The sequence below is a fragment of the Amblyomma americanum genome, chromosome 8 (genome assembly GCF_052857255.1).
Source record: "Amblyomma americanum isolate KBUSLIRL-KWMA chromosome 8, ASM5285725v1, whole genome shotgun sequence".
NCBI lineage: Eukaryota > Metazoa > Arthropoda > Arachnida > Ixodida > Ixodidae > Amblyomma > Amblyomma americanum.
In genome coordinates this window covers 65,058,865-65,086,841 of record NC_135504.1, presented here as the reverse complement: position 1 = coordinate 65,086,841, position 27,977 = coordinate 65,058,865, and the positions used below count along the sequence as shown (strand labels likewise).

General features: G+C 41.3%; 1 protein-coding gene across 1 annotated transcript; it reads left to right on the top strand.

The window, feature by feature from the left end:
- The first annotated feature begins 345 nt into the window (after nucleotides 1-345).
- On the top strand, nucleotides 346-27,977 carry LOC144101800 (cytochrome P450 3A11-like). Its single transcript, XM_077635016.1, has 15 exons — nucleotides 346-505; nucleotides 1,832-1,928; nucleotides 4,324-4,376; nucleotides 4,521-4,617; nucleotides 5,680-5,805; nucleotides 9,344-9,593; nucleotides 13,002-13,132; nucleotides 15,065-15,179; nucleotides 17,896-17,983; nucleotides 21,172-21,280; nucleotides 22,269-22,357; nucleotides 22,584-22,724; nucleotides 24,409-24,574; nucleotides 27,110-27,214; nucleotides 27,643-27,977. Exons 1-14 carry the CDS (start codon nucleotides 450-452, stop codon nucleotides 27,188-27,190), a joined length of 1,599 nt encoding a protein of 532 aa, XP_077491142.1. The 5' UTR covers nucleotides 346-449; the 3' UTR covers nucleotides 27,191-27,214; nucleotides 27,643-27,977.

The window sequence follows — 27,977 nt, the reverse complement described above, 5'->3', positions numbered from 1 at the left end:
AAAGCGACTTAAGAATAATAATAAAATAAAAGAACGTCCAACACTAGTTGGGACCTCTTGAAATTACGTTTTCGATTTGCTACACTATTCGCGCCATAACAGCGGCCTCCGAGATTGCAACGCCGGTAATTTTAGGCACCAGGTGTTCAAGATTTACAACAATGCAGAGCTCTGAAAAATGAATAAGTGCTAGGCGAGATCACCAAAGCCGTACTTTTATGTTTCGCCATAAGTTTAACTCAACAACCGCAGGAATCACACTATAGGCACTACGTTACTTCTCGGAGTAATTTTCACACGAGTGTGCGAAGGTCGCGCCGGTTGTGCCCCTTTCACCCGATCGCTCCCTGCAGATAATCCGCGGCGAGGGTCTTGAGTGCATCAGTGCGCTTGAGTGTTGCGCGAGAGTGAATTCGACGTGTCGCCGAGCATCCGTGAGCAGCGAAGGCATGGCATTGTCACTTTGGATCGCTGTTTTGATAACACTGCTCTCGACCTACATCTGGTGAGTGTCATTCGCGGTAGCGCGCCCGTCAGTCGTAGGCTGCGGGTCTACCGGTTCCGTAATCTGATGCAAGGTGTTTCATGCCGCACTCAAGAGAGCTTGTTTCACAAGTTGTGGCAGCGTGTAATAACCGTGATGGCGTGTTTTTGCACAAATACTCTAGTGAAATGAAATGTGAAAGCAGCGACGAAGTTGGAACGGAGACAAAACGACGCAACTCGGAAGCGGACTTCGCAGCCTTTGACAAGCGGCTGTTTGGCGCGGAATTCAAATTCCGCAATAAGCAAACAAATATAATAAATTCATTTGATGGCGAGTGAGGACGAAGAAAGAAAAAAAGAAAGGCTCATGACAGTGCTCAACGATCAGATCTGTTTAATCAAGAAAAAAATAAAATGAGCCTGGCAAAAATGTTCGGATTCGCGAAACTGAAAACGGAAGCCTTAGCTAGTAGGTGAACGAAACAAACAGCAAATCTTCAAGATGATTTTTTTTTTGTAAAAAATGCTCGGTGATAGTACAGCAATGTGAACCATGCTTTTCATGTTAGCATATCTCTTACATGCATTGATTTTAATGAGTTCTTATGGTATGTTTCCTAAAAGTGACAGTGCAGCCGTAAATGCGGCAGGTTTCTAACCAGTTGTACACCTCCCACAATGTGCGGTCAAGGGCATTGAGGGTAAACAGTGAGGTAATGAGTGGAGCGGCCGGTGTACTATACTGCACTGTTTCAAGGCTCGAACTCGTGAAGTAGTGTTGACATTTGCTTCAAGCTCTGCTGGTTAATACCTGTGCAGCATTTCAAAGTCTAACATCTGGGCTTTCCTAGCCTTCTAGAAACTTTTATGACTTTAGGCATCTTTAGAATGTAAAATTAAATTCATACCTACATTTGCATCATTAAATTTGTGCCCAGTGTGTACTGGTAAACAATTTCTAGCTAACTGCATACAGTTGTACTAGTGGGTGGTAAAGCTTTAAAAATTACTGAGGTTCTTAAACAGGCACTGAGTGAAAAGGAAAAGATGCACCATAAAGTGTAAAGTGTTACTAGCAGAAAGTTAGGCATTTTTTCTTAAAAAAAAAAAGACTGCACTTCTAGCATAGCTGTATAATTGCTGTATATTCTGATTCTGCCAAATATGTGCTAGCACGAAAATTGGTTTTGTGTTGATTGCACATAATATTTGGGTCAGAGCTCGTTTATGATTGCTGGGGATGCAGTAAACTGCACAAATCATATTGTGGAATTTTTTAAACTTTGCTATCTTCATTGCATGTAACATAAATTTAAAACTGTTATGATCCTTCCCTGCAAAAAAGGCGACGACGGAAGCGGTTCCTGCTGTTCAAAGAGCTGGGCGTACCGGGACCTGAACCAAGCTTTTTTTCTGGAAACACTAGTGAAATTCTCAAGAAAGTAAGTCCCAAGGAAAATATCTATCCTTTGTGCCCTCCATTTTGATGCTTGTTGGTGACAGGGTTCAAGACTGACACAGCTGTGAATGGTTCATTTACATTTTTGTCTTTTCTTTCTTTGTTAGTTCCTACTCATCGCATTTTGTTACAGCTCTGCTCAGGGGGATTTTCTTTTTAGCCATTTTCCTTGCGAGCAGCTGTTTTCAGGATTGACCCTTTTGGGCACCATTTTTATCAATGTTGAAAGCATATTTGCCCACCTAAATAGTATATTCTGACCTCTAAAATAATAATAATAATAATTGGTTTTTGGGGAAAGGAAATGGCACAGTATCTGTCTCATATATGGTTGGACACCTGAATGGTGCTGTGCCGTAAGGGAAGGGATAAGGGAGGGAGTGAAAGAAGAAAGGAAGAAGGAGGTGCCGTAGTGGAGGGCTCCGAATAATTTCGACCACCTGGGGATCTTTAACGTGCACTGACATTGCACAGCACACGGGCACATTTAAAAGGACAATGTGTTTTTTTTTTTTTGAAGCGGAAATACCAGCAGGTAACTTTTTACATCGATGTGCAAAATTTCTCCAAAGTGTCACTTTGATTGAAAATATAAACATCAAAATGCCTGGATTTGTTTGATAAACATGACACAGGTAGTGTAATAATTTTATATTTCAAAGACACTTATTCATTTGGAATTTAATTAAATAAAAATTGATTTTATAACAGGTGGCAAATTGTGTGTCCACACAAATGGTGGGTGACCTAGCTCTTTGTTTTGTAAAATATCATTTACTTCTTTTGCTGTAGGGCTTAAAAAAAGCAACCTTTTTGTGACATGAATGATGCTAAATTCACCCGAAACTAAGAAATCACTGCTAGGTGAGCACTGTCAGAAAAAAGGTATGAGACTGCGTACACAATTGTGTACAAAGCGCCTTAAAGGGCTAATGGTTCGAAATGAATCCAAAGTGACACAGTTGAAAACCAGAGGCCTCTGAAATTAGTTTTCTTGATCGCAGTATATGCTGAAAAGCCACTCTTGTCAACTACATAGATAAAAAATGTTTGCACATGAGTTGAGCTTGGTCTTCAAGCTCTAACAGGGGTGTTGCTATCAAATTAACTGAATGATATTGAGCAGACAAGGATGGGGAAGTAAGAGGTCTTATCATGACAGCTGTATAAAAGAAGCTAACAATTGTTGAAGCCCAGGAAAGCGTAAGTGATGGACTTTTGTTTACTAATGATGGGTTTGATCAAAGTGGGAAATTAGCGAAAAATTATGCTAATAATAATTTGCTATTAGCCCTCGGCGATAGCAGCTTTCAGCCGGGTATCAGCAAGCCAAACCCAGCTGAGTGCCATTAGGATGTTGATTGGCACGTTGCTGGTATTTTTTTTCTTTCTAGAAGGCGCCCCACCATTCCGGCACAATTGTTTGTTCCCCTTGCTTCCGTACGCATGGTCGTGTGGGCCGAAAATGCTCGCTCATCACGATCGAGCTGCTCGATGTTTGTTTGGCAAAGTCTCATTACATGAATGCTGCCGCTTGTGAGGGGGCTCCATAGCTACCACGTCACACCTCTGAAGGAGTCCACAGAAGGCCTTCTTATCATTTTGGAGCAGTTCCGCTTTGATCTTACCGACAGTAGGCGTGCAGTTCAGCATGACAGAATTGCAAAAAATTGCCACTGCTCCGCACTTTTCGCTCAAAAGCAGACAATAACTGCCTCTATTTTCATCAATTAAATTTACTGCGATGCGAGTGGTTTTCTGGATGTTTTTTGGTAGCCATTCGATGATTCAAATTTTAAATAATTCGGTCATTTTTTCCAGGGCTTTCAGGTCTCTTGTTAACGGGGTTTTACTCTGTCGAGATACCAGTGCATTACTGATAGCCTTTTTTTCAACCACACAACCAGCTGGAGATCTGGTTGAGTAAACATGTCAGTGCCTTTCACCTATATTTTATGTTATGCTAAAGCTTTTAGCAATGTTTTCATAGAGATGTAGTTTAAAAGTACTATTTTGTGCATAGATCTCCATAACGCAAATCACATTTAGTCTTGTATCACATTAATTAAGGTGCATGTCTGATAATTCAAACCGCTGGCCCCTTGAAGTTTGAACTAATGGTAGCGTACTGTACAGGCAAACTTCTCTTTGTCTTCAGTTTTCCTTTAAATGCGTTGTGTAACTTTTCCTTGTGCAAGTTAACAAAACTGCTGTCCTACTCTAACATGTGTCCACCGTCTCCTGACGTGGCTGCCAACGCGTTTCTGCAGTGACACCTACTAGAACCAAAGTTTAACAAGCAGGGCAGCATTCCTATGGCTGTACTTTGTCGAGTGACAAAGAATAATCGCCCTACGCTTCCTGGCATGGTATTTCAGGGATCTGTGAAGGCATTCGACGACTGGATTAAGAAGTTTGGAGACGTTGTGGGGTGAATACCTGCTTTTCTCATGTTTTGAAACGGGGAGCCTTGGCAGCATGGAAGTTGTAATTTGGTCATCTGGTCAGGCTAAATGTAAAAGCTGAGGGTAGGATGTAAGTGCATGTTCTGATTCGTGGGTGCTTTCTTTCGCAGCTTCTATAATGGTGGGACACCAGTTCTGATTGTGAAAGACACAGACTTGCTGCGGAAGATTCAGGTCAAGGACTTTGGGAACTTTGCTAGTCGAGGTGTGAGTAACCTCAGTGTCCTCCGATGGGTTCACTTTTTGTGCTACTCGGCCGGAATCCAAAGTTTGTCCTGAACAGCTGCAGAGCACATTCAAAATGGCCGTTTGCTGAAGAGATGAATTTCTATTAACGGTAGAAGCAATAGAAGGAAAATGACGGGTAACATGAGGAGGCAAGAAGAGGACTGAGCGGGTCAAAGAACAAACTGGATTTTATGATATCCTTCTTAGAATCGAATGTGAAAGAAAGGTAACTGATGGACTTTCAGGGTAAAATGAGTGGATTCTGAGAAAAGGGGCATAGAACCAGATGGCCAGGTGAGGTGAAGATATTTGAGGGGCCAGTGGGGCTACAGCTGCTGTGAGACAGGTCTCATTGGAGATTAATTGGAGGTTTTTGTCATGCAGTAAGCTAAGCCAGGCGTTTGCTGCTGCTGATGATGATGATCATATTATGTTGTAACCGTCATTAATGTGCTAGCACTGACCTGTGGCAAATGCATACTTTTGGAAAAAAAAATTCGCTGTGGTTTAAACTTGGTTAACCCTGGTGAGCAGTGAAAACTTCCTTTGCATGGCTACGTTCACAGATGCCACACACACTACCGAACGGATTGTCTGTAAAGCATCGATGAAATGCCTGGTGGGGCAGTTGCCACCTGCCACGGTGGGCAGGTTGTGATAACGTCAGTTGGTCACATGACCTGCCATGTGACACCTGCCATGACACCATGTGACACCTGTCACGTGACTGCAGTGATGCTGTCCTCTTGAAAACCTAGCGTAGTGAAGCTTTCGCTTCAAAAACAGAGTTTGTTCTGTGCTTTCCTAGCCAACTTCTCGAAGCATGATGCTAATAAGCATGACGGAGAATGCAGCTGAGAGGGATGCTTGTGATTGCATGCGTTGTTGGTGTTTTTTCAGAATTCATCTGCTGAAGTGTTCAGTGTGACAAATGTCTACCGGCATTGCACTTTTTCACATACAGCGGGACTGGTTAAGGATCAAGGTACCACTTGTGCTACTTCATATTTTGTGCTTTTTCCTATGTGTGTGTTAGCTTAGGTGGTATCTGTAACCTCACGTCATCATCGCATCAGCAAGATGAGTCTCACCAATGCGCCGAGTGAGAGATGGAAAGAGATGCGCAGCCTCATGACACCAGCGTTCAAATCGAGCGCCATGAAATGTGTAAGAACATTCCCATTGTATGCTTTGTTGCCAGTATTACTGTGCTCTTATTGAACAGTTGTTGCAGGCATCTTGTAGTTGGCTGTGTGTGATGATGTCAACGTTACTACAGTTGACCTATGTTAACTTTGACACTGGTTAATTTTGCGGCCTTCTCTGATCTAGCCATGCCTAGAAGTCCACGCAGGTACCCGTGGTTTTGTACAGAGAACGACACTCTTTTTTTTTTAAGTTGAAAAGTGTAAATATTCTATTTCTTGAGGCACGGAAATTGGGCAGATAGGTAGAGCATAAGCATTGTTTGGTAGTTTTCTGTTGACAATGTGCTCTGAGCGGATTATGTATGACACTTACAGACAGCTGAACTAAGGTGTCCATTTCTGTGTGCATGCTTCCTGGATGAAATTGTCTGGGGACAGTTACGTTGAGCATTTTTGCTTGTGCTGAGGTAGAAACTGTGAATTGACTTGCAGAACAATTCCTGCACATAAAGGCAGTATCTTCCACTGTGTACAGAGTGTGTCGGTATTTGAAAAGTGCTTGCATAGTACCTGCTTTCAAGTGCTAATGAATTCCATCCAACATTGCAAAATTTATTCGTTTAGTATATGCTGTAGACTCGAGTTCCAAGTTGTGAGGACAGTGAATACAAACAGTTACACTAATTGCAACTGCTAGCATAACTGTCATTCCTTAGCCTGATGCATAAAGTTGAAGAATTTCAGTCTAGTATATATGCAGAAAGAAGCTTGAATGTGCCAGTTTTGGTGGGATAGGGTGCTAGCACAATTTTATAGTTACTTCTTGTGTGGCTGTTGAAGACTGAAAAGGTGAAGGATCAAGAACTGCTTAGAGCAAGAAATAGTTATCTTCCTTCTTATCTTTCACCATTTGGCTTTCAAAGCTATTGGATCAATGCTTACGTGAAGCAGGGCCATTTTACCAAAGCTAGTTAAATATATATTTTATTCTTTTGTAATAGATGACAGTAGAGGTTTCACATTTTAGGGGTATTATTGCTTCATATTCTTTGCTGTTCTGTGGCATATAGGGTAGCTGTTGCAAGGAGCAAGTGTGGGTATGGCCTTTCTAATGAAAAATGAATGATATTCTTTTGGGAATTATGATGTTAACTGAAACAGTGAAACAGACAGATTTGGAGTAATATTCAGATATGATACGTAAGAGCACTGATGAGAATGACTGCAGTGATGTATAGCCATAAAAGTTAATGCGCAACATACAACACATCCAAGCAATATAGCATCCATAAGACATAGATATTTGTTCCAGAATGTAAATATACATCTTTATTTTCTTCAACAGTTTTTTTTTTCTAATTGCCTATTAGGCCAAAACAAGCATCTATTGAGAATCTGTGTCTGGGGGGGTATTAGACTAATATGGAAGGGCCAGTAGCACTTGAAAAAAAGTAAAAACTCATTTGGTCAAACTTTGAAAAGCTGGCGAAATAGAAAACTCATTGGTTAATTTAACAGCGTCCTAATGAGTGTATTCAAGACACGGAAGTCCAGATTTCAGTTTGACAACCGGACAATTTGTGGTCAAGCTTGCCTTCTTGTTTGTGCTTCAGGAAGGTGTGCTTTTATAATGCAGGTGGTAATTGTGGGGAGATTCCAAGACAGGTTAATATTAATAATCGGGAATGAATATTTGTGTTTGTATATTTCTTACAAGAGTCGAAAACGTAGCTTTCAGGTGAATTGTAGGGGTCCCTTTTTACACTGTGGAAGCATACTTTATCACACTTTGTTAGTTCTGTTCTTTTTCTGCTTTTTTTCAATTTTTTTTTCAATTTCCAATTTTTTTGTTTCACAGTCATCAGTGGGCAATTAAATGTGACTGCTTGGCATCAGCAGTCTTCCTCGTACGCCTGTCACATGGGCAGTTTAAATGCCCATTGAGTCAACAGACATCGAACTCATTGGCGATAGGCCAGTGCCAGACGGTGGTTTTAATGGCCATTAAGTCGATAGGGATCGACTCAACGAAGGTTTGCGAATGGCCATTGGAATCTCAAGGAACCTTTAGAGCAGCCTTGCCTGCAGTAAAGTTGTAGAAAACAATTATAAGAATTCAGAACAAATAAAGAAAATCTTTCTTATTTGATTGCAAAATTTTAAACTGCATTCACCAGCTCACTTACTGTTATTCAATATTCAAAATGACAGTTCCATGGACTGTTCGATGCTCAGATGTAAACAAACTGATGCTGTTTTTTTTTTTGTGCGACATGCAGGTGAGTTCCACTTATTTTCATTTTTTAGTGTGCTTTGAGACAACCGAGGCAAACAAGTACTCCATAATAAGTGCTATAGCTGTGAATGAGACAAAGATGGTCACTGATTTGTGGCAGAAAATGAGTTCTTCTGAAACGAAGTGCACATTGTTGCTTATGATCACCCTGCCATTGCTGTCTGTGGATTGTGCTGAACTGTGAAGTATTTGTATAGCTTTTTTTGAACAAACTTGCAGTTAAAAATACCAATTAGTATTTCAGTATTAGGCTCACTTTATTACTGGTTCGCTTCATGTTTTCAGTCAGTGTTGCTACCCCTAACGCTATCTCTCAGATCGCATGCTAACTTCTCAATGATCGCTGAAATTCACTGTGTGGCAGCAGCAAACCCGGAATGCCCTAGAATATTTTGATGGGCATTAACTTAATGGTCATTGAGTTTGCCTGTGCGTCAGAGGCATTATATATAATAAGATAAGTGATGTATTGAGCATAGGTACCTTTCTGCAGTACTCCAGGTAAGACTGAATAGATGGAACAGGGTGGATTTGAAAGCGAAGAACAAAGTAATTGTTATGTTGCGTGTTTCAGCAGGGGCATTGGAAATCTTTCTTTTGAAGTGCCTATTAAAACGTTGATAGTACCCGCCTTGTTGATTAGTACATGGGGTAACGGCTTCCTTTATAACATGTAACTCCTCAATTGGTGTCGTTTGGTTTGGTTTATGGGGGTTTAACGTCCCAAAACGACTCAGGCTATGAGGGACGCCGTAGTGAAGGGCTCCGGAAATTTTGACCACCTGGGGTTCTTTTATGTGCACTGACATCGCACAGCACACGGGGCTCTAGAATTTCGCCTCCATCGAAATTCGACCGCCGTGGCCAGGATTGAGCCCGCGTCTTTGAATTGGTGTGGGCTAATTTGAATGGAGTTGAGCAAAGAGTAGTGAAGTCATAATTTCTTGGAATCACGCAGTTCACATAGTTGGATTTTTAGTCCTAGTCGAGGTAGCAACGGCACACATCTTTTTCAACATTCTCGACTTTTCATGTTACATATGTGATGTGGCGCGACATTCATATTTCGTGCTGGTTTACATTTAAAACAGTTGTAAGTAATTGATTGTGAATATAAGAGGCATCCTTTAATTGTAGCTTGGTTAATTCAGACTGATTTCACATGTTTTCACATTATTTCACATTGCCACAGTTTGCAAATGTGCGTTGCTTTTTGATGTGTACGAAGTGAAAATTGCCTCCACTTTTGCACTTGTTACAGATGATTGCACTCATTGAGAACTGTGTTGACACTTTCATGGAGGTCATTGCGGCCAAGCAGAAAGATACCAGTGCCTTGGAGATGCGCCACCTTTTCCAGAAGCTATCCATGGACATTATAACACGGTCCGCGTTTGGCACTGAAACAGGAATCCAGCAGAGCCAAGGCGACTCGGCAGCTGACACTCTCTTGTCTTCTGTCCAGGATAGACTCGCAGAATATCGCAGAGGCTGGCTGATGTATTTTGCAAGTAAGCATGTTCTGTGGGCAAAAATTGCCTATATATTGTGAAATTTTATTGATCACTGAAGACTTCTGGATGCATGGGTGTCTACCGTTTGGGAAAATTGGTACTTATTCATGAAATTTTGTGCACCGGGAGGAATGAATGAACTGTTGGGGTACCGTTTGACAACTGGCTAAGTCAGGGAAAGTAATTGGCTGAATTTAACGCGATGGTTAGCAGCATTGCAACATGGCTCTTCTTTACGTTGCATACATATAAGGTGTCACATTCCTTTTCTCGCTCGCAGTGTGAGTAGTGCACTTTCTAATAGGTTCCTTACTCATTACCACTTTCTTCAGTGAGCTTGAGCTGACAAAAGAGCTAGAATAGTTTCACTAAAATGTGCTTTTGGCAGAAAATGCCAGAACTAGTAGTGCTCGGATTTCATGCACTCTCGGTTGCGTTGTGTGGTGTTGTGTTTCTGTACAGCTGTATCAGAATCTTCTCTTTCGATGTCATTGCTCAAGAGCACTTGTTTATGAATCTCTCCAATCTCATATGCCACATAAAAATGGAAACAAACCCAGGCTAGATGCTTGGGGTTTTAACGACGTTTGCAAGATCGTGAAGAGGTACTTTTTTTTCTGTCTTTATCCCCAGCTCTTCGAAGGGGCTGGGGTCAGTAAACAAAGAGGGCCTTATTGGAAACCTGAGAGAGAACCCTATTGTTGCACAAGAGTAGTGTACGATTCTCTACCAGTAGCAGGCGGGGTATGCAAGGTAGAAATTGAAAAGTGAAAACGAATTACAGTCACTGACCAAGTCGGACAATGAAGAAAGGCGGTTCAGAACCTGTACGGGTTCCTTGATCGCATGAGTCGGGCAAGTCGAGTAGGTGGCATTTTTAGGGCAAAGTTTGTGGCGTAATGACTGGATGTAGAGGACAGTGCAGCAGTTTTGGCCAAATAACAAAATCTGACAACGCTGCTACTTCTTAAATCATCCTTCATATAATTGACAACTAGGACTGTGAACTGCACGGCAGGAAGCATGCCACTAATCTGCACCCAGTCATTACGTCAGAGATTTTGCCTTTAAAATGCCACCTATTCGTCTTGTCCGCCTCATTATGATCAAGGAACCCGTTATGGGTTCTGAAATGACTTTCTTCGTTGCTTGTCTCGATTGGTGACTGTAATTCGTTGTCACTTTTTTACTTGAACAGACAAATTTTGATCGAACCTTTGACTATAGGGTAGAAATTACAGACACTACGGTTCAATTGGTCTTCAATGCCCCTAGGGTGCCTTCTGAGAGGAGTTGCAGGGTAATATGAAAGAGGGGCTGCAAACATCGGTTACTCTAACATAAAGAAATAAAGGGGTGTACCCACTCTTTTAAGAGCACAAAAAGAAGATTGACGATTGCTTCAAAAGTCACATGTTGGGGCCAGACTTCTTGAGGAAAGGAGAAAATATTCTTTTAAGCAGTTAGAGGAAACCTGTTTCTGTGCATTCTTCACAGCTCCTTTTAATGGCTTTTTTTATTGTGAATGGCTCGCATATAATCTTCATTATCTGTGGCTACATTTTTCTACCTCTTCATTGGACTGGGAACTTCAATGGAAATCAGTGGGAAAACCTGTGAGGTTCAGGGAATTCGAAAGGGGCAGCTTGCTTGGTACCTACCCTGGGTACTCTAATCTAAGGGTTTCAACGTTAGGCTGCATTATTCTTCCATCATCAATAACTTCACAGACTGACTGGTTAAAGCCTCACCTATGAATGGAATTTTAAATTTAATGCAGTACTTTCAATGTACCATGTGTTCTAAATTGGTACATAAGTTATAATACAGTCGAGCCCAGATGAATTGAACCCGGATATTTCGAATTATTGGCTATATTGAACACAAAGATTATCCCCTAGAAAATCCTGTGTAAAAGTATAGGAAAGTCTCATGTTAAGTCGAACTCCAGTTTCATCGATCATTCGATATGTTGAACGGTACACCCCGCCCCTGCAAGTGGCGCTCGTCCTAACTATGCTCTTCGGTAACTTTTTCGTGCATGGAGACGACTCAGCTGCATGGCCTTGAGCACCTGCTGGCAGCACAAGGGCTGTGAAAGGGTGTGACGAGGTGAAGGGGGATTGGGGGGGGGGGTATGCTTGAAAGTGGCTTCTTCCATCTCGTACTCATTTTCCACGCTACATTGCGGCCATGCAGTGAAGCCAACCTAACTAACTAAAGCGTAAAGGAGGTCTTCGCGTAGCCGTGAGTGGCGCTCCGTCTTCACGAAGTTACATCCATTCACCGTTTTGTAATGGCGTCCGGCGGTTCCACAGCTTTGAATGAAAAGTGCCTTCCCTTTGCGTGTGTTTGACGAGCGGTGTGGTGCACACTCGGGTTGTGGACAACATGACCCCGCTGGTGCCGCCGGGTCCATCAAAGAAGCTTGGGAAGTATTCAACTAAACGCCGTGACCTTGCTGTCTAGCGTGTACAGTGGAAGCACAACTTTGGTACAAATGCAGGCGCAAATCGTTGCCAGCAAGAGAAATTTGCTGCAAGGTAAAATCAGTGACTTTTTTAAGCCGATTTCATCTCAATAAAGTGATCTTTTTGTACTTCACGGATTTTCCGGACTGTTCGATTATTCGGACCATTTTTCAGGTCCCTTCGTGTCCGAAAAATCGGTCAGCGACTGTATCACCTTGTTTGCTAAACAGTGACCTTAGTTGCATAGCTTGTTTTCAGAGTACCTCTGATGGTGGTGGATTTAAGGGAGGGGGTGGGGGGGAGATCAGTCGCCCCTCCCAAGTGAGAAATTTTACATAGGAAAGTCAAGCTGAACCCCATTTTGTTGATCAAAGAAGTCCAATAAATATTGTGGTTCAAATGGGACTGCCGCTTCAAAGAGCAACCTATAATTCTGCCTCTGACCAGGAGGATACTCTTCTGTCTAGGCAAGGCTAAATTTCTTCGAAAAGTATTGTTTTTACTCACAAAAAGCAAGATTTGAAAACTTGGGGCTTTTTTCTGACATTTTAATCATTTTGTTTTCATGCAAATTTCAGTACATTCATACAGCTGCATTATACCTTGAATAAGAAACAGAATGAATGGATTGGAATACAGCCTTCATGGCAAACCGGCATTCATGTGCTCCAATCTGTAACATTCTTGTCGTGTTGTCGTATATCAATGGAACAAAGCGGTCGTACATGTTCATGCTGGAGAGTTGTTGCTTTCACTTGTCGTTATCTTCAATGTGAGCTTGACAGTGGCAGTTTTTGATGCCGTGGTATAGTTCAAGTGGTGTACAGTACAGTAAAATTTCTTAAATTAAGGTTTATTGCTCATACATTTTTCTGCCATTCTATATCGATATTTCCTGGCACAGCAGAGTGTGTATTTGTTTTGTCTTTTGCAGACTGCTTTCCAGAGTTTCATTTCCTGTGGAAGTTTCTGTTTTCTCGGGACATGAACCCTGTGATGGTGCCAACAGACTATATTAAGAACAACCTGGCTTCAATCATCGAAGAAAGGCGAGCGAACAAAAAGGTACTTAGCTTGGTGGTAGCGCTGAAAGGTGCGGCTATGAATGTTATTGTGTCTTCTCTAGACGACAAGATTATCTGTATAGGTGGCACTGTGCACAAGAAACGCCACAGCCTGTGAGCTGGTAACTCACTTTCTTGTGGGCCTATTGGCTGCATGAAGCTGGCAACTAGCTCCGTGTTATTGTGGCATTCCCTTTCTCTTTGCATCATTTATGGCAGTTTCTTAGAAATGTGTTTGAACTGCAAACCTAAATGGCTGTTCAGAAATGCTGGACATCTTGCCTACACCATTCTAGCTTGCACTAGTGGACAACTGGGGCTGATTCTATAGAGTGTAAAGTCTCACACTTGCAAATTTAATAGAAATTGAACTTATTTGATTGTTATCCTCTCATGGGGATTATCTTTAGCCAGGTCATTTGGATGACTATATATGGGCAGTCTCAATTTTGGGGTACACAGTTCAGTGTGGCTGTAACAAAATTTTTGTGATGATGCTAGAAGTGAGTATGTCTCTATTCTTGACAATTGTGCTGCAACTAGTTTCAAATTAATACTTGTGCTTTTTCAAAAATTATATAAAGCGCACTTAGGACAACTATAATTTTTGAAAATGAAAAACCAACTAGCTCAGGTGTCAATTCTGCTAATAATTGTGCCTTGATGTCTTGAAGGCTGTCCTAACAAAAACAAATTTCGTGTACCAGGTGTATGAGCTAAATGTGACCAAGTTTTTAAAAAGACGACAAATTAATCCAACTCGGTGCTGTTGACAGTCATGTGGACAAGCCTGCTGCATTTTTTTTTTCATTCTGCAAAGTTATTTTAATAGTTATTGCAAGCTATAGCTAGCTTTTTAAATATTGGCTTTGAGAAAAATGTCGATATGAAAGTTGCAAATCACCTTGAAGAACAACTGGCTGAAATGTTTGCAACAAGATACTGTTCACGCAGCTCTTTTTACCAGCTCTAAAAGAGAGCATCTGAAATTCAAAATCCAGCATTTTACAGTGGTGCTACTTTAACAGAGAAAAAAACAAATCATCTTTGCAAAGGGCTTTGCATTTTCACTTGCTATGGAATTTATATTGCATCTTGGGGGCACACAAGTAGCACTGCTCTCAAGTGATAGACTAATTTCACATGCTTTGGTATAGGGCTGGTAAGATAAGCTGTGTAAATGGTACCTTGTTGCAAACATTTCAGCCAGCTGCTTTTCAAGGTGATCAACAACTTTCGAACTGACACTTTTTCTCAAAAACAATATTTAAAAGCTAGCTAGTTAGTCTTCTCGAATTAACAAACATTGAAGAATGAAAAAAATACCGATAATTAGGCCACATGACTCTCAGCAGCACTGACTTGATTTCACTTGCCCAGAAGACTCCTTCTTTTTTTTAAAAATGCAGTTACATTTAGCTGGGACACTTACTATACCTAAACTAGCAAACACAGAATCAGCTATCAATTTAATGGAATGAAAACGGCACTTGCGAAGAAATACACAAGCAGGAGTTGGAAACAAGAAAAATTTTCAAAAGGGTTAAGGGATTTGTTACTTTTTATAACACAGCTCAAACTTTATTTTTTTGTCCTCCTTGAACCATCAAGCAAGTTCAGTTTTTTCGGAAGCATCAGTGACTGCTTTTTGACTAATTTGTTTTATGTACGAGTATGTTTATCATAATTGTACTTGATAATGGCAATATATTAAATTCAACAGTAATACATACAGTGACATTCACTGTCAAGGAAATGAACAAACATTGCTGTCATTTACAATGTCGCAGCGGGCTTGTGAATGCTGCATTTCTTGAAATTTTGCATTCCGTGCACCGATCTTTGTTGAGATTGGTCCAGATTGCAATGTCATGTGCAACTTTTGGACAGAGTGAAATGCTGCTAGAAAGCTTGTGGTCCATCTCTGATGCAGGCCTCTCGTGAGGACCTCTTGCAGCTGATGTTGAATGCAGAGGAAGAGGCTGACTGTCCCATTGATGTGCATCAGCTGACAGTGCCACATGAAGAGGAAGGGATTACTCAAACATGTGAGTTGTTTGTGATTGTTTCTGTGCATGGTGCTGTAGTTTACAGTTGAACCGGTTATATCAAACTTGGCTAGATCGAATTATCCTTTATACCGAACAATTTCTGAGTACTATAGAGCTATATGTAAGAGTGCCATTTTGAAGAGCAAGACTGGTGTTCTGGCAAAAGCGAAGAAGAGACCCGGTGCTTGCGGTGTCACACGTGTACACACAGCTGCATGTGGAGATGTTGAAGCAGATGTGAACCAATAGTTACTCGACGTTCGATAACGAAACAGTCCTGTTTCCAGCCCCATTATTAAGCAAAAAGTAAAAGACTTTCCTTTTGTTCTGAACAAACCTGACTTCCACGATGCCTCTGGTTGGCTGCACAGCTGTAAAGAATGCCACAAAATTGTCAGCAGGGCAACCACTGGTGAGAGCCTTGCTGTGGGCATCGGGGCAATGAAGAAATATATTTAAGAAAATTGGGGTGACAAAGCAACAAGGTACCAGCCCCGCAATATTTTCAACACAGATGAAGCCACGTTATTTTGGCAGTTGCTTCTTAACAAGACGCTGGCATGTTGTGACTAGTTTCACAGTGGGAAAATGAAGAAGGCTAGAATATCAGTTCATCACGCTACCAGCATTGATGGATCAATGAACCTTCGACCACTGGTGATCGGAAAAAGGAAATCTCCATGATGCGTGCTTAACACGTTTCCTGGGTTGCTTCCTGCCACCGAACGCTCCATCAGTGATTCAACCGTTGAACCAGGGGACAGTCGATGCAGGCGACAGATAACGTCTCATTGAGAGGCGGCTACAGAACCTGAGGACTGCAAGGGACATGAAAATCTTTTTAGGCACCCTGTCTGTGTTGAGGGCGTCATGGAGTCATGTCAGAAATGCAGCTGTACAGAATTGCTACCGACATTCTGGTCTGTGCTTTCCCGGAGAAGATGGAGCAAATTCTTTGTTGGGCGAGTCCAATGAAGGCATCATAAGTCTCTATGACTTGTGGAGCCAGTTTTTCGAATTTTCTGGTGCTATTTGTGATGGAACAGCAGCAGGTGACTTTGTGTCTCTGCAGACAATGATATTGAGACCACGGGAAGTTTACAGAGGAAGAAGGCGGTGGTCTCACTTGTTCGGAGTCTATCAGTAAAATCGAAAAATGTGTTTTCTCCAAAGCATTGAAGTTGAAGAAAAAAAAAAACTACTATTTCACTCGGTAATCTGCACGCAATAAGTGGCCATCATACAAATATACATTTCTTCCAGCTCAGTGTGTTAAATTTACTGCTAATTTTATGTTTAATTACACGATATATCGAACTCATAAACATTCGTTTTTGATTTCGATATATACAGATCCCACTGTATGTGTATTTCAAGACATGAGTTTTTTGGGGCTTACTATTGTTTGCATTTGAGATGGCAGCTTTGAGAGTGCTTTTGTTTACATTCTTGTGGCTACCTTTGAAATGCAGTTTGCTTGCTGTTTTTTTGAGAGTTTCAATTCACAAATCTGCAGACTGGAAGTGCTCCTTTATAAGTTTGAATTGGGAGAAAAGACCTAGCGCTGTCCCATAGCAATGGTATGTGGAAAGTCTGTATCTACAGGCTATAATGCTGAGGGCTCAGTTTGAATGGCCTTTCGCAGTATTAAGCTTCAGATGGCCAGATTTATATTTAACACAGGAAAACAAGGCGAGGGAGGATCAAGGAGTCGTGATTACACTGCACATGTGGAGGGACAGTAAAAAAAGTAGTCACCTCCCCGGTGTGAAGTGCAGCCATACTTGGCATTATTTAATTTTTTACGAATTAGGAAAGGATCCAATACTGATTAGGGTTCAAGCAGTGCAATGTGTTTAAAACTGGCTGTTGTGATTACAGTGAAAACCTAGTGTTTTTTTTCTGAAAATCCTCTCATGATTTTTATGAGTGGGTGTTTACTTCTGTCATATCCAGAACTGAAAAGGCATTAGTGGTGGAGCTAAAACTAATGGAACACCACAAATCCAGTTAGCAGGCACAGGTTTATGCTCCCACAACATGCACATATCTCTTCAACTGCACCTTGAGGCTGACCGAGAAAGGAAGTATACTGGCTATTATAAAGCAATCGAGTGATTGATGAAACTGATGTGTATAAAACACTGCAGCCGATTTCTTCTCGCACTGAAGGTGCAAGTGATTCCCCTTACATGAAAAAATGTTACAGAGCATTACAGATGTTCAATGAAAGCACTCCTTCCACTGGACTGTCATCTTGCTTGACATGTCAAATAATTCAGGCAGATGGTAGAAGGTCCGCATGCCCTGAATTTTAAATGGGATTTTCATTGGACCATTTCAACTGCTCATAATAATGGAGTGATGTGAATTCTGTCAGTTGTGATATTAACAGGCTTAACTGTGTTTTCACTGGAACTGGGTCCTTTGTTCAGCATAGCATCAACTATCACATGAAATAGTCATTTGCTTTTCTTTTCCATTATGCATACTTGCGTTGCATGACATTGATAACAGAAAAAAAAAAAAACGAGGTTCAGTGTTTGAGGTTCATTGAATTATCTGAAAACTGTTCCAGAAATTTTGTATTCAAGTTCAGGTGGGGCACGTGCTTCACAATTGACTAGATTTGTGTTTCTGAACTAAAACTTATTCTAATGGGGCACTTTTTGGTGGTCTTAGGGCCTTGAATGTCTGTCGCTTTTGCTTTCAGCCCATGAAAGCGTTCCTGTCATTCGCAAGAGGCGATTCATGACCACGATGGAGATTCAGTCCAATGCAGTCATGTTCCTTGTTGCCGGGTGAGTGTAGTGAATTTTGCACACAATCGAAACATTGTATATTGGCTCTAGTAAGAAGGTGTCGCATGATAATGCTTGTGAAATTAGGTTTTATTACACAGTTGAACACCTGTATGGTAAAGTCGCTTCGACCAGCAAAAATTTATGCTGTACCACTTCATGGTGATGGCAAGACTCTCAGGGTGGATGCTGTCTCATAATTTGGCTAAACACACAGTGTTGGTTTAAAAGAAACACCTAGAAATGCCTTCCATCTTCTCTGATCATCCCCTTATAGGCTAATGATTTGTTTTCTGTTATCACATTTTATGTCATCACGTTTTAAATTTTGTTGCAACTTTTGTGGAAGTACGATATTTGTGCAGATATAACATATGCATGAATACAATACGAGTGGGGATTTTAAGTACATATCAAAAACGAAAGCTTTGCACGAACACTGCATCATCTTGCATGGCCTCAGTGCTATTTAACACATTCACTGCGGATGTGATTTTTGGATCCCAAATCCCTGTGCGTTGTGGCCCATCAGTGGGCCACCCTTAGATTTTCTAGGGCGCGGCATGACCCACCAGTGAGCATCCAGCGAAGTCAACTTACTGGAACCGACAACAGATGGCAATAGCAACCTGGCATGTGTGTCTTTTGCAGACTGTTTGAAAAAGCTGGTCTGTCCCACAGCTTAATTCCACCACTCAATATTCATGCCGCACAGCAGGAGCGCACAATGTGACCCGCCTTTGACCCATGATGTAGTGAACATGTTAAGGGAACGTGCGTGCCTCAGTGAAGGGCAGCAAAGCCCCCCCCATGCAGTGTTGCTGCCACATTGTGCTTTTCGCTGCCCGCTGCTGTGACCGTTGGCCTCCTTTTTTCCTCTCCCTGCACTTCACTGGACTCCAACTGCCTTCCTGTTCTCAGTGGCCTTCTTTCCACGTTAATAGCCACCTTTTTTTTTTTTGTGGGCGACACATGCTTTGCCTCACAGCCCCTAGGCCTTCGAAAAGTTGGCTTGTCCCAGCAGCTCATGAGCCCGGTGGTTAAGCCTTCTCGAAGGGCGCCGTTTGATTGTTCGAAATTCATTTGTCTCCGGCTGTTCGCTTTGCGATTGTGCCTTTGCGTGTACGCTGCTGTGAGATGTTATAGACTGCGCAGGTCCCATGACGTCATCATTCTGCAAGAAGTGCATCACCACAGCTAAGCTTTCTTTACTATAACTCTTTCTTTATTAAGGATGTCTTTACTATAGACGAAAAAAATGACAGTTGTCTGTGGAAGGTGCAATGGGACCGCAGTTTCACTTTACTATACTCGTGTTTTTATTGCATGCGAGTTTACAATAGTGAGGTCCTACTTTAGTGCAGCAATAATGCATTGCTGATTTTGTATTGCTGATCTTTACACTTCACGAAGGCTAGGTGAGCCTATGTTTTGTATGGGCAGTTTTTTTTCATGACATTTGTTGAAAAAATCTATGTTAAGCATTCCTGTGCATCACTATTTTATAAAGAGCCATTGCTATCATCACTAAGTATTAGTGCCACTTCATGGGAAAAAATTGGTTTTTGAGGAAAGGAAATGGGGGCAATAATTGTCTGACATCTGGGTGGGCACTCAAAGGGATGGTAAGGAATGGAGCGTAAAGAATGAAAGGAAGGCGAGAGTGAAAGAAGAAACAAAGAATACATGAAATTCGTTGTCCAGCAGATTGCTTGAGCTTATTAAGGGTTATTTTTAATATCTGCTTCACTGGTGACATTTCTGATAGGTATATGATATGCAAAATGCAATTATAGAGCAGTTTGCTCTTGAAGCGTTATCAAAAGGTGAAAAGGATAATGTGTGCCCTATATTTAAATACGAATGCTGCTTGCTTAGATTGAGTAGAATATTTTATTTAAAATTATTTACGGGAGCAAGATTATAAACAGGAATCATGCAAGCAATTAATACAAAGCAATGTCTGGACAGTTGTATGGCCTCTCTTTAATATTTGGCAGTAGCAGAACTCAGACCCTTTCCTCTGAGAAAATTGGGGCAAAATATGCATTTTTGTTTCTGTTATGGTGCAGATAAGATGCACTGCATTTTGCAGTTACTGAAACTGATAGCTCGAGCATATGTCTAATTGGCAGGGGCACTTTCTGTATTAACAAACTGATATAAAGTAAACACAGCATACAAAGCAAATAAGTGAAGTAAACACTTCAATTTTGTGGAGTGCCGCACGACAGTTTATTAGTTATGAGTGATGCATGTGTATAATGTGATTGAAAATCGCAGAATTGTTGGCATCCGCAAAAGCTGCGCCACGGTACAGTGGTGGGAATGCTGTGCAATTTGTACCAAACCACACCATTCCATTAAGCTTGTAACATGCTGTGGCAAATAGGCGATTTTTGATAGAACTGGGCTAATGCTACACCAAAATATAATTCGAACTAACAAGAGCTGCAACCAGTGTCAGGCAGGGGCCTACTGATTTATGCATGGGCATGACTCAAAAGTTCATTTACTCAAAGTGCGATTAAAAAATTAGACAACAGAACAACAGAATCTCACCAAGTGCCAATGTATGCATGGTTTGTATCTGTGTCTCGGTGGCGCTACCAACATTATCTGAAACGAATAGGAAAAAAATTTTTTAGATATGCCTTATTCTTTGGACTCTTTTTTAGTATAATTGTGGACATCTAGAGTCAGTGTATAACCTTGACTAATGTTTCAGACGAATTGCAATAGATGGCTCAATTTTTTTTACCTTATTTGCACTCGCTGCAGCAGTATTGCCAATAGCCAAGCTGCTGGTTTGTGCATACTGAGCATTGTCAATAATTTGGGCTCTAGGAGCAATCTAAAATTCGTTTGAATAAAGCTTAATTCGAGCAAAATTAAGGTACGGCTGGCATTATGCGCAAGTTGGCATACAGTGTCCCTGTTTTGCACACATGATTGCAAGTTGCATCATTGCCAGATGCTAATTCCACCATGTGAACTTGAATAGTAATACAGTCCATGAAAATCTTATGATTGCAAGTAGCATCAGAAAATGCCAAGATTTTGGAGCAACGGCATCTGTCATGAAAATGTACTGTTCAGACTTTCTCTTTACTCACTGTACCTTCTTGCATGTTGTGGTTTTGTGTAGTAGCAGCTAATGACTCAGTGAGCAATCTTTAATTTATTAGGTATGAAACCACTGGCACTACACTGTCATTTACATCATATTTGCTGGCAAAGCACCCAGATATACAGGAGCGGACGAGAAGTGAAATATTGTCTGTGATGGAAGCTGAGGTAAGCAATAGTTTTGCATGAACCTTTGAAAAGTCGAACCTTTTTGAACGGCTTTGATTGGTGCTCTAGTGTGACTTCAGTGAAAATGTTCCAGTCCTGATTTATCTGAAATGTTTGTGAGACTGCAGATAAATTACAATGACACCCACCGAAAAGGACAAATGTTTGGTACTGGAGAGCACCAAGGCAGGCAGTTTGATTTACCTTGCATGTGAGGTGACTACCATAGGTTTCGTTTAAACTCTACATTGCTTCTACAAGAAGATCAAAACATACCCTCTTTCATGCTGAGCACTGTGTGTTTCAGTTGAGAACGAGATTATTTTTTCATCCATTTCATGTTAATAATGTTGTATATGTGATCAGCGAACATGCTCAACGTTGGCCTTGATCGAAGGTCAGGTGCACGCTTTTTACTTGAGGTAAAAAAAAACTCACAGGACGGTTTGGAGTTTGTAATGCGAATGTTTAAGTGTTCGCTCTGGTGCGAGAAAGGTTAGGTATTTTCGCTGTATACCTCGAGCTCGCTAAATCGCTTGGGGGGCCTTAAGGTCTAGCTTCTTCTGTAGCATTCAAGTATAGAGGCTGGTTTATAGCGTTCTGGTTTAAACTGCTGCACTCCTCTCCGATGCTTAAGTGCTTGCCAGCTTTCTAAGCATACATTAACGCAACTGGGCGTGCAGCAGCACGCTGAGCAAGCCATCACTGCCGGCACTGCTGTCAACCCACTCAGGAGCTTTCATCGAAAGATAAACATGCCGTGATGCTATTGGCGTGCACCATCTTGGTGCAGTGTCAAGTTCTGTGTTGCGGACAGTGCAAAACTGAGGAACACGCTAAGCAAAGCTTAACACTTAAAAAAAAAAAGTAAATTCTCAATGATTAAAGTGAAGAGTGGGTTCATTACTTGAGTAAATATGGTAGTTAGATTGTGTGTTATCTAACACCTTGGTGGTTATTTTTTTTTTTGTCTATATCCTTCAAACAGGGTGGCTTAACATATGACAGCGTATCCAAAATGCGCTACTTGGATCAAGTGATCTCGGAAGCACTTCGATACTACCCTGTTGTTGTCGGGTAGGCTTCATTACATGTCATTCTGCATTGATAAACGCTTCGCTTTATAATATGCCTGTTGCTTTGACTACCACTGTAGAACTTTGTTATATAACCTCATGCATTCCAATTTTCTGGCTGTTTTGATCAAGTTCATATTTATGTTATGGGACCAAAGCGCATGTTTTGATGGGGCCCTGAATTCTAAACTGCACGAGTCATCAAATTCGCATGCTTTCCGTAACAGGTTCATCACAAGGAAGTGCGAGCAGGAATATCAATACAAGGACATCAAGATTCCTAGTGGGATGTCAGTCTTGATCCCTGCATACCAGTTGCACCATGACCCTGCTCTGTGGAATGACCCTGAAGCATTTGTTCCTGAAAGGCAGGTTACCTGAACGTATACAATAATTAGCCAAGGGTTTGCCTTTTGTGCTTGGCTTATTCTGACTTCTGTAACTGTGTGGTAAAAGCGCTCCTGGTATTTGAAGCCGCCTGTTAATAATTTGAATTCGAAGGGCATCTAAAATTTGTTCGAATTATGGGGATTTCAAATTATTTTGCAGATTTCGTGACGCTAACCCTCGTAAGGGGAGTCTATTATTGCTCTTTGGCTATTATTGTTTCTTAAAATCCACTGGCTTTGGCTGATAAAAAAAAAGAGACATTTGAATTGCACCGGTCAGCATTGCTTGACGTGTTCACCATTAGCGTGAGTGCATTTCTTTATGTGGTACAGGTTTTTCATAACATGCATCCAAATCACTCTTTTTAACTTCTGCAACCCTGTGTTTACGGCAGCGATGACCTGCTTTCCTTCATTATGCACCTTTCAATGTAGCAGGTGTTGGTGTTTTACTCATGGGAAGAGCCAAACGTGGCAAGGGGCAACATTTCGGGAATACTAGGCAGTGGCTTCCACTGTTGGATGCCAGAAGATGGAATGAGGGCTGTTCTTAGGTTGGTGTGCGAGAGAATATTCATTGAGCAATTGTGGTAGTCTTTGAGAGTGTCGAACACCAGGCTCGCGAAGGGCTTCACGTAAGCGGTTGATGTTACTGTTACTCTTTCACCCTCGTTGAATGGGTTAGCAGCGAACACGTTCTCTTGAGTGAAGAAATTGTCAGACATCGCCATTGCTGATGACTTGAAGCTGTGGGCTTGCACTGAACGGCGGTCTCCCTTCTTGCCTCACCCCATTGACTGTTGCTTGTTTTCTGGATCTATTTTCTGAAATCACGCTTCATCAGTGGTAACAATTTGCGTACTTCGCGATTTTGCCTGGTGAAAAAACAAACAAACAAAACATAGAAACATGTAGCAAAACTTTGTTCGAGCGGACTTTTTCCCAGCTTGCATGAGGCGGGGAATCCGTGGTGCAGATTTCTTTGCGAGGTTTAACTTGTCTTGTAGGATATTTAGCACTTAAATTTGTGGAGCATCAAGTGTACTCACAAGCCCCCTCACAGCTTTTGTGTCTCTCCTCACATGAATTTCTCATTGGCAGCAGCTTTGGCATCTTTGGTTGATGACTATGGACATCCAGTGTGCTTGCCTGTGGTTTTCAAGTATCTGCTTTGAAATAGCTGAAACCACTTGAAAACTGTGGCCCTAAATGGAGTTCCATTCCCAAGCGGCTGTTGAAGCTTGACAAGTCACTAGATGGCCCTGCAGGATTGGTTTTGCTTGTTCAAGAACGTTGTCCTCGCACCAGCTACACCTTTGTTTATGCTATTAATCATCATGTTTGTCTGAGCAGGAAGCATGAAACATTTGTGCTTCTGAAACTGCATGAAAATATTACTCTAAAAAGTAGACGAATTTGAGGTAGTAAAATTGACTATCAAATTCTACAGAATTCCCAACCACCCCTTGTACTAGGATAGAAAGTTGGGCTAGTTGGGTTATGTTCATTTTACAGGAAAAATACAGCGCGAACAGAGACGATGGACGAAGAAGAGGTGCACAACACCCTGTAAAATTTTTTCCTGTAAAATGAACACCCCTTGTACATCGCGTTACAAGCGTTGACATTTGTTGTTATAGCATGTGTGAATCAATTCATACAGGTTCAGCCCTGAAAACAGAAGCAAGACAGATCCAATGGCATACCAGGCATATGGAAGTGGGCCACGCAACTGTGTTGCCATGCGCTTTGCACAGCTAGTGCTGAAGCTAACTTTGGCAAAGCTGCTCTCGAGATACCAACTGACTCTAGATGCTGAGAGGCATAAGGTATGCTTTTATATGTACGAGCAGATGTCTTTAAATTGGTCATATTTGGATGATCGATTTATATATAGACAGACATTACTCTCTATTCAGCAGCACAATGCATTCTTGTGATGCTTACTAAGAAGTTTTCATGTAGTCTGCTGAAATGAATAGACTTTTGTGACAAGCTGACCATATTCTTATTCAGCTTATTTGATCCTTGTAAAATCATGGGTTGACATAAGGAACTTCGTGTAACAGTACCTCTTGCTGGGCTAGTTGGTTTAACATTGTTAACAAAAGTAAAAACAGCGCTAATTTTTACACAAACCACACAGAAAGACCAGACAAGACGGGCGCTGTCTGGAACAGCGCCCGTCCTGTCTGGTCTTTCTGTGTGGTTTGTGTAAAAATTAGTGCTGTTTTTACTTTTTTGTTAATGACATAAGGAACACAGGAATATTTTAAGAAGTGAGGCTCTGTTGCAAGGCTGCGCTTGGAAAACAAGTTCAAGTGGATACTGTATTTACTCGTATAATGAACGGAGCCCCTACATTGGGGGGGGGGGGGGCAGTCAAAAAGTGCAATTATTTTTTCCTTCCTCTGCACCCCTTTCTTTTGACATGCAGCCTGCTGATGGCGGTAGTGAATGCTAGCGGGTGCCCCTTTTTAAACACTGGAACACTTACATAATAATGCAAAGCTCCATCTGTTGAATGTCAAAACTTTTATACCTCTCCCCACGAGACGAAAACCAAATAAAAATGCTCTGCAAGGAATTCGGAAACAAATAGACACCATTCCTTTTCACAAAAGGGTTTTCTGTTTGATATTTCATATTAAGGATTGTAGCAATCTGTCGTGGTTTGGATTCGTGCTGAATTCTATAAGTCGAGCTTGGTAAGTTATTTGTGCGGGTTTTAATATGAAGGTATATGATGTAATAAATATATAATATTACAATATTTATATAATGTACAGGTGTTAACATGAAGGCTATGCTGTATGTGCAAGAAGTATTCACTCCAAAAGCCTACTTTGGTCATGTTTTTTACCACTTGAAATTTTGATATTTAACTCCACATATAAACACAGCACCCAAATTTGCAGTAATTTTTCGAGAAAAAAGTGCATTCATTCTGCAAGTAAATATGGTATTAAAAAGAGAATCTGTGGAGTTTTAGTGGTTGCAGTGCTTGCCAATGCCAGCTGAAGGCTTATTCTTGATAGCTGCTAAATGTTGTTTCTGTCCAGAAGGCTCCTGGTTGAAAAAAATTTCCAAACTTGTTCGCCCTCTTTTGGCTTGAAAATACGACAGTGAGATTCACACAGCACCCCCCCTCCCCCTCTCCCCCCCCGCAATATGATAGTGTTCACTGCAGGCTCTATTGATTCATATGACCTTAAAGGGAACATCTTGTATTGACCCTATTAACTGGCCTGCCTGGTTAATATTCTTATAGCCAGTAGGTGAATGGAAAATTTGAGTTACAATGTACTTGCGCCGCTGATAATGCCATTTACCATAGAGGAAGCCCTGAATGCAGTTACTGTCGCAAAACATTCTTTATTTTATATGCTGCTCATTTTTAGCTGGTCAATGCAGTGGTACATGTGTGGTAACACTGGAGTGATAAATTTGCCACAGGTGTTTCAGAGACAAAAAATTGTAAGGGCCAGAAAACTATGGCATACAGAGCTTCCAGATTGAATCAGACTTGTTGAGCCTAAGCTGTATATTTTGCAGAACTGGCCAATCTCGAATTAGTATCTGCCATTTCTATCAATACCCCTCCAGTGTCATGCGCCCCTCTATTCTTTGAGGCGCATTGCAGCTGTCCACATCACAATCACGGGCCACATGTCTCTGCGGAAACATCCAGAGCTGTGGACAGCATCAGCAAAGCTTGGCTTTTAAAGTTTGTGTTTTTTATCATCACTGGTGCACCGATTACACAGACTGCAATGATTTCTGAAGTGCTCTCTACTCCATGGAGCTGCGGGGTACCTCAGCCTTTCTAAATTCTATTATTTTGTGAAGAACCCGCCAACATGCTGCTGTTTATATTCATGCTTATGCTTAAATGTTTCTGTATGAAGCTACCGACGGGCAAATAAAAAGTGCACGTGAGCACTGACAAAAGCATGCAGTTGAAAACTTAGCACAGCTCTGCCAACCAACCCGAACTTTGATGTCTCAGTCGCCATTTAGCTGTTAAAACTGAAGCCGAAACGGCTTGAAAGAAGAAATTCATAAATTATTTACTTGGCATTCCACATGGTGATTCATGCATGCAAGTGTCTCTTGCAAGAAAGAGAAAATGAATTCAAACATTTTGTGTCTACGTACTTCATGAACATCGGCTTGCCTGAGACCTGTCAGTTCTTTTGTGTATCGTTGCTTAGTGAAAGTCAGCCAAGACAAGTGGGCCATGATGACCGATATGCTACATGCACTTTTGTGCAGTCACATTTTTTTACTCGTGATATCAAAAAATTTGTAGCAGTAATGTGAAGCATTTGAGGAGAGCACATTGTTGGCCTCTATTCAACCAGGTTGAACTGAAGATAGGCTCATCATTCACACTGGCATATCCATCTGAAGGAGTGTGGCTGCAGCTGCAGCAACTGTGTTAACTGTCATCTGGCACTGGTCTGAAGGTGAGTAGCAAAATGAAATTGTGTTAATTGGGCTTGACAGGATACATAGGGTTAAGCTGGCCAAAATTTAGGGAAAGTAAGAGTACACAGAAAACATCGAAATCAATTTTTTTGCCAGATTTCTCATAGAAATAACATTGGCTTTGCAAATGGTTATGCTTAGTCTTTTTGGGGGCTATATTGAATTCTTGGCGTCATACAGGAGCCGTAAGTTGCTGTCCTGTGTCCTTTTCTTTTTCCATGAGACTTAGTGGAGGAGCACGCAGAGTGGTGAAGAAATACCTAGATACCAGAAGTCTTAACATCCAGTGGCAATATGGAATTATGCTTTTTCTGATAAGGGAGTGTGTGTAATGCAAAATTAATGTTTTGCTTAGTGTACGCATTTGGTGGAGCACTTCAATCTTTTATTGTATTTTTCTTTGCAGGCTCTTCAGAAATAGCCACATTCACACCATATCATTTCAGAACTGCTCGTTGAGATCCAGGTGTCAAAGCTGGAGCTTTGTTATATGTGCGGAAACATTTCAACAAAATGTTCAAATGCATTTTTTCTTCGCAGTCTCTGGATTACACTAAGTCAGCCACATGCTTCTCTGCCATAATGGGCTTAGCAGTACTACCTTATTGACTTCAATGATATTCCTAGTTTGGCCAAAGCTTTATTAGTCATTTTTTGCCCTTTATGTGCCCTATTTGGAGCCAAGATATTTTTTTCTACATGACGTGAGAAAGACCCTAATAAAGCTTGCAAAATATTCTG

Bases quoted from the DNA above. Each gene is read 5' to 3' on its own strand.
- LOC144101800 (XM_077635016.1), top strand. From the start codon at position 450: ATGGCATTGTCACTTTGGATCGCTGTTTTGATAACACTGCTCTCGACC. The intron at 4,377-4,520 runs GTGAATACCTGC...TTTCTTTCGCAG, and splicing joins AAGTTTGGAGACGTTGTGGG to CTTCTATAATGGTGGGACAC. The intron at 22,725-24,408 runs GCAGGTTACCTG...CAATTCATACAG, and splicing joins GAAGCATTTGTTCCTGAAAG to GTTCAGCCCTGAAAACAGAA.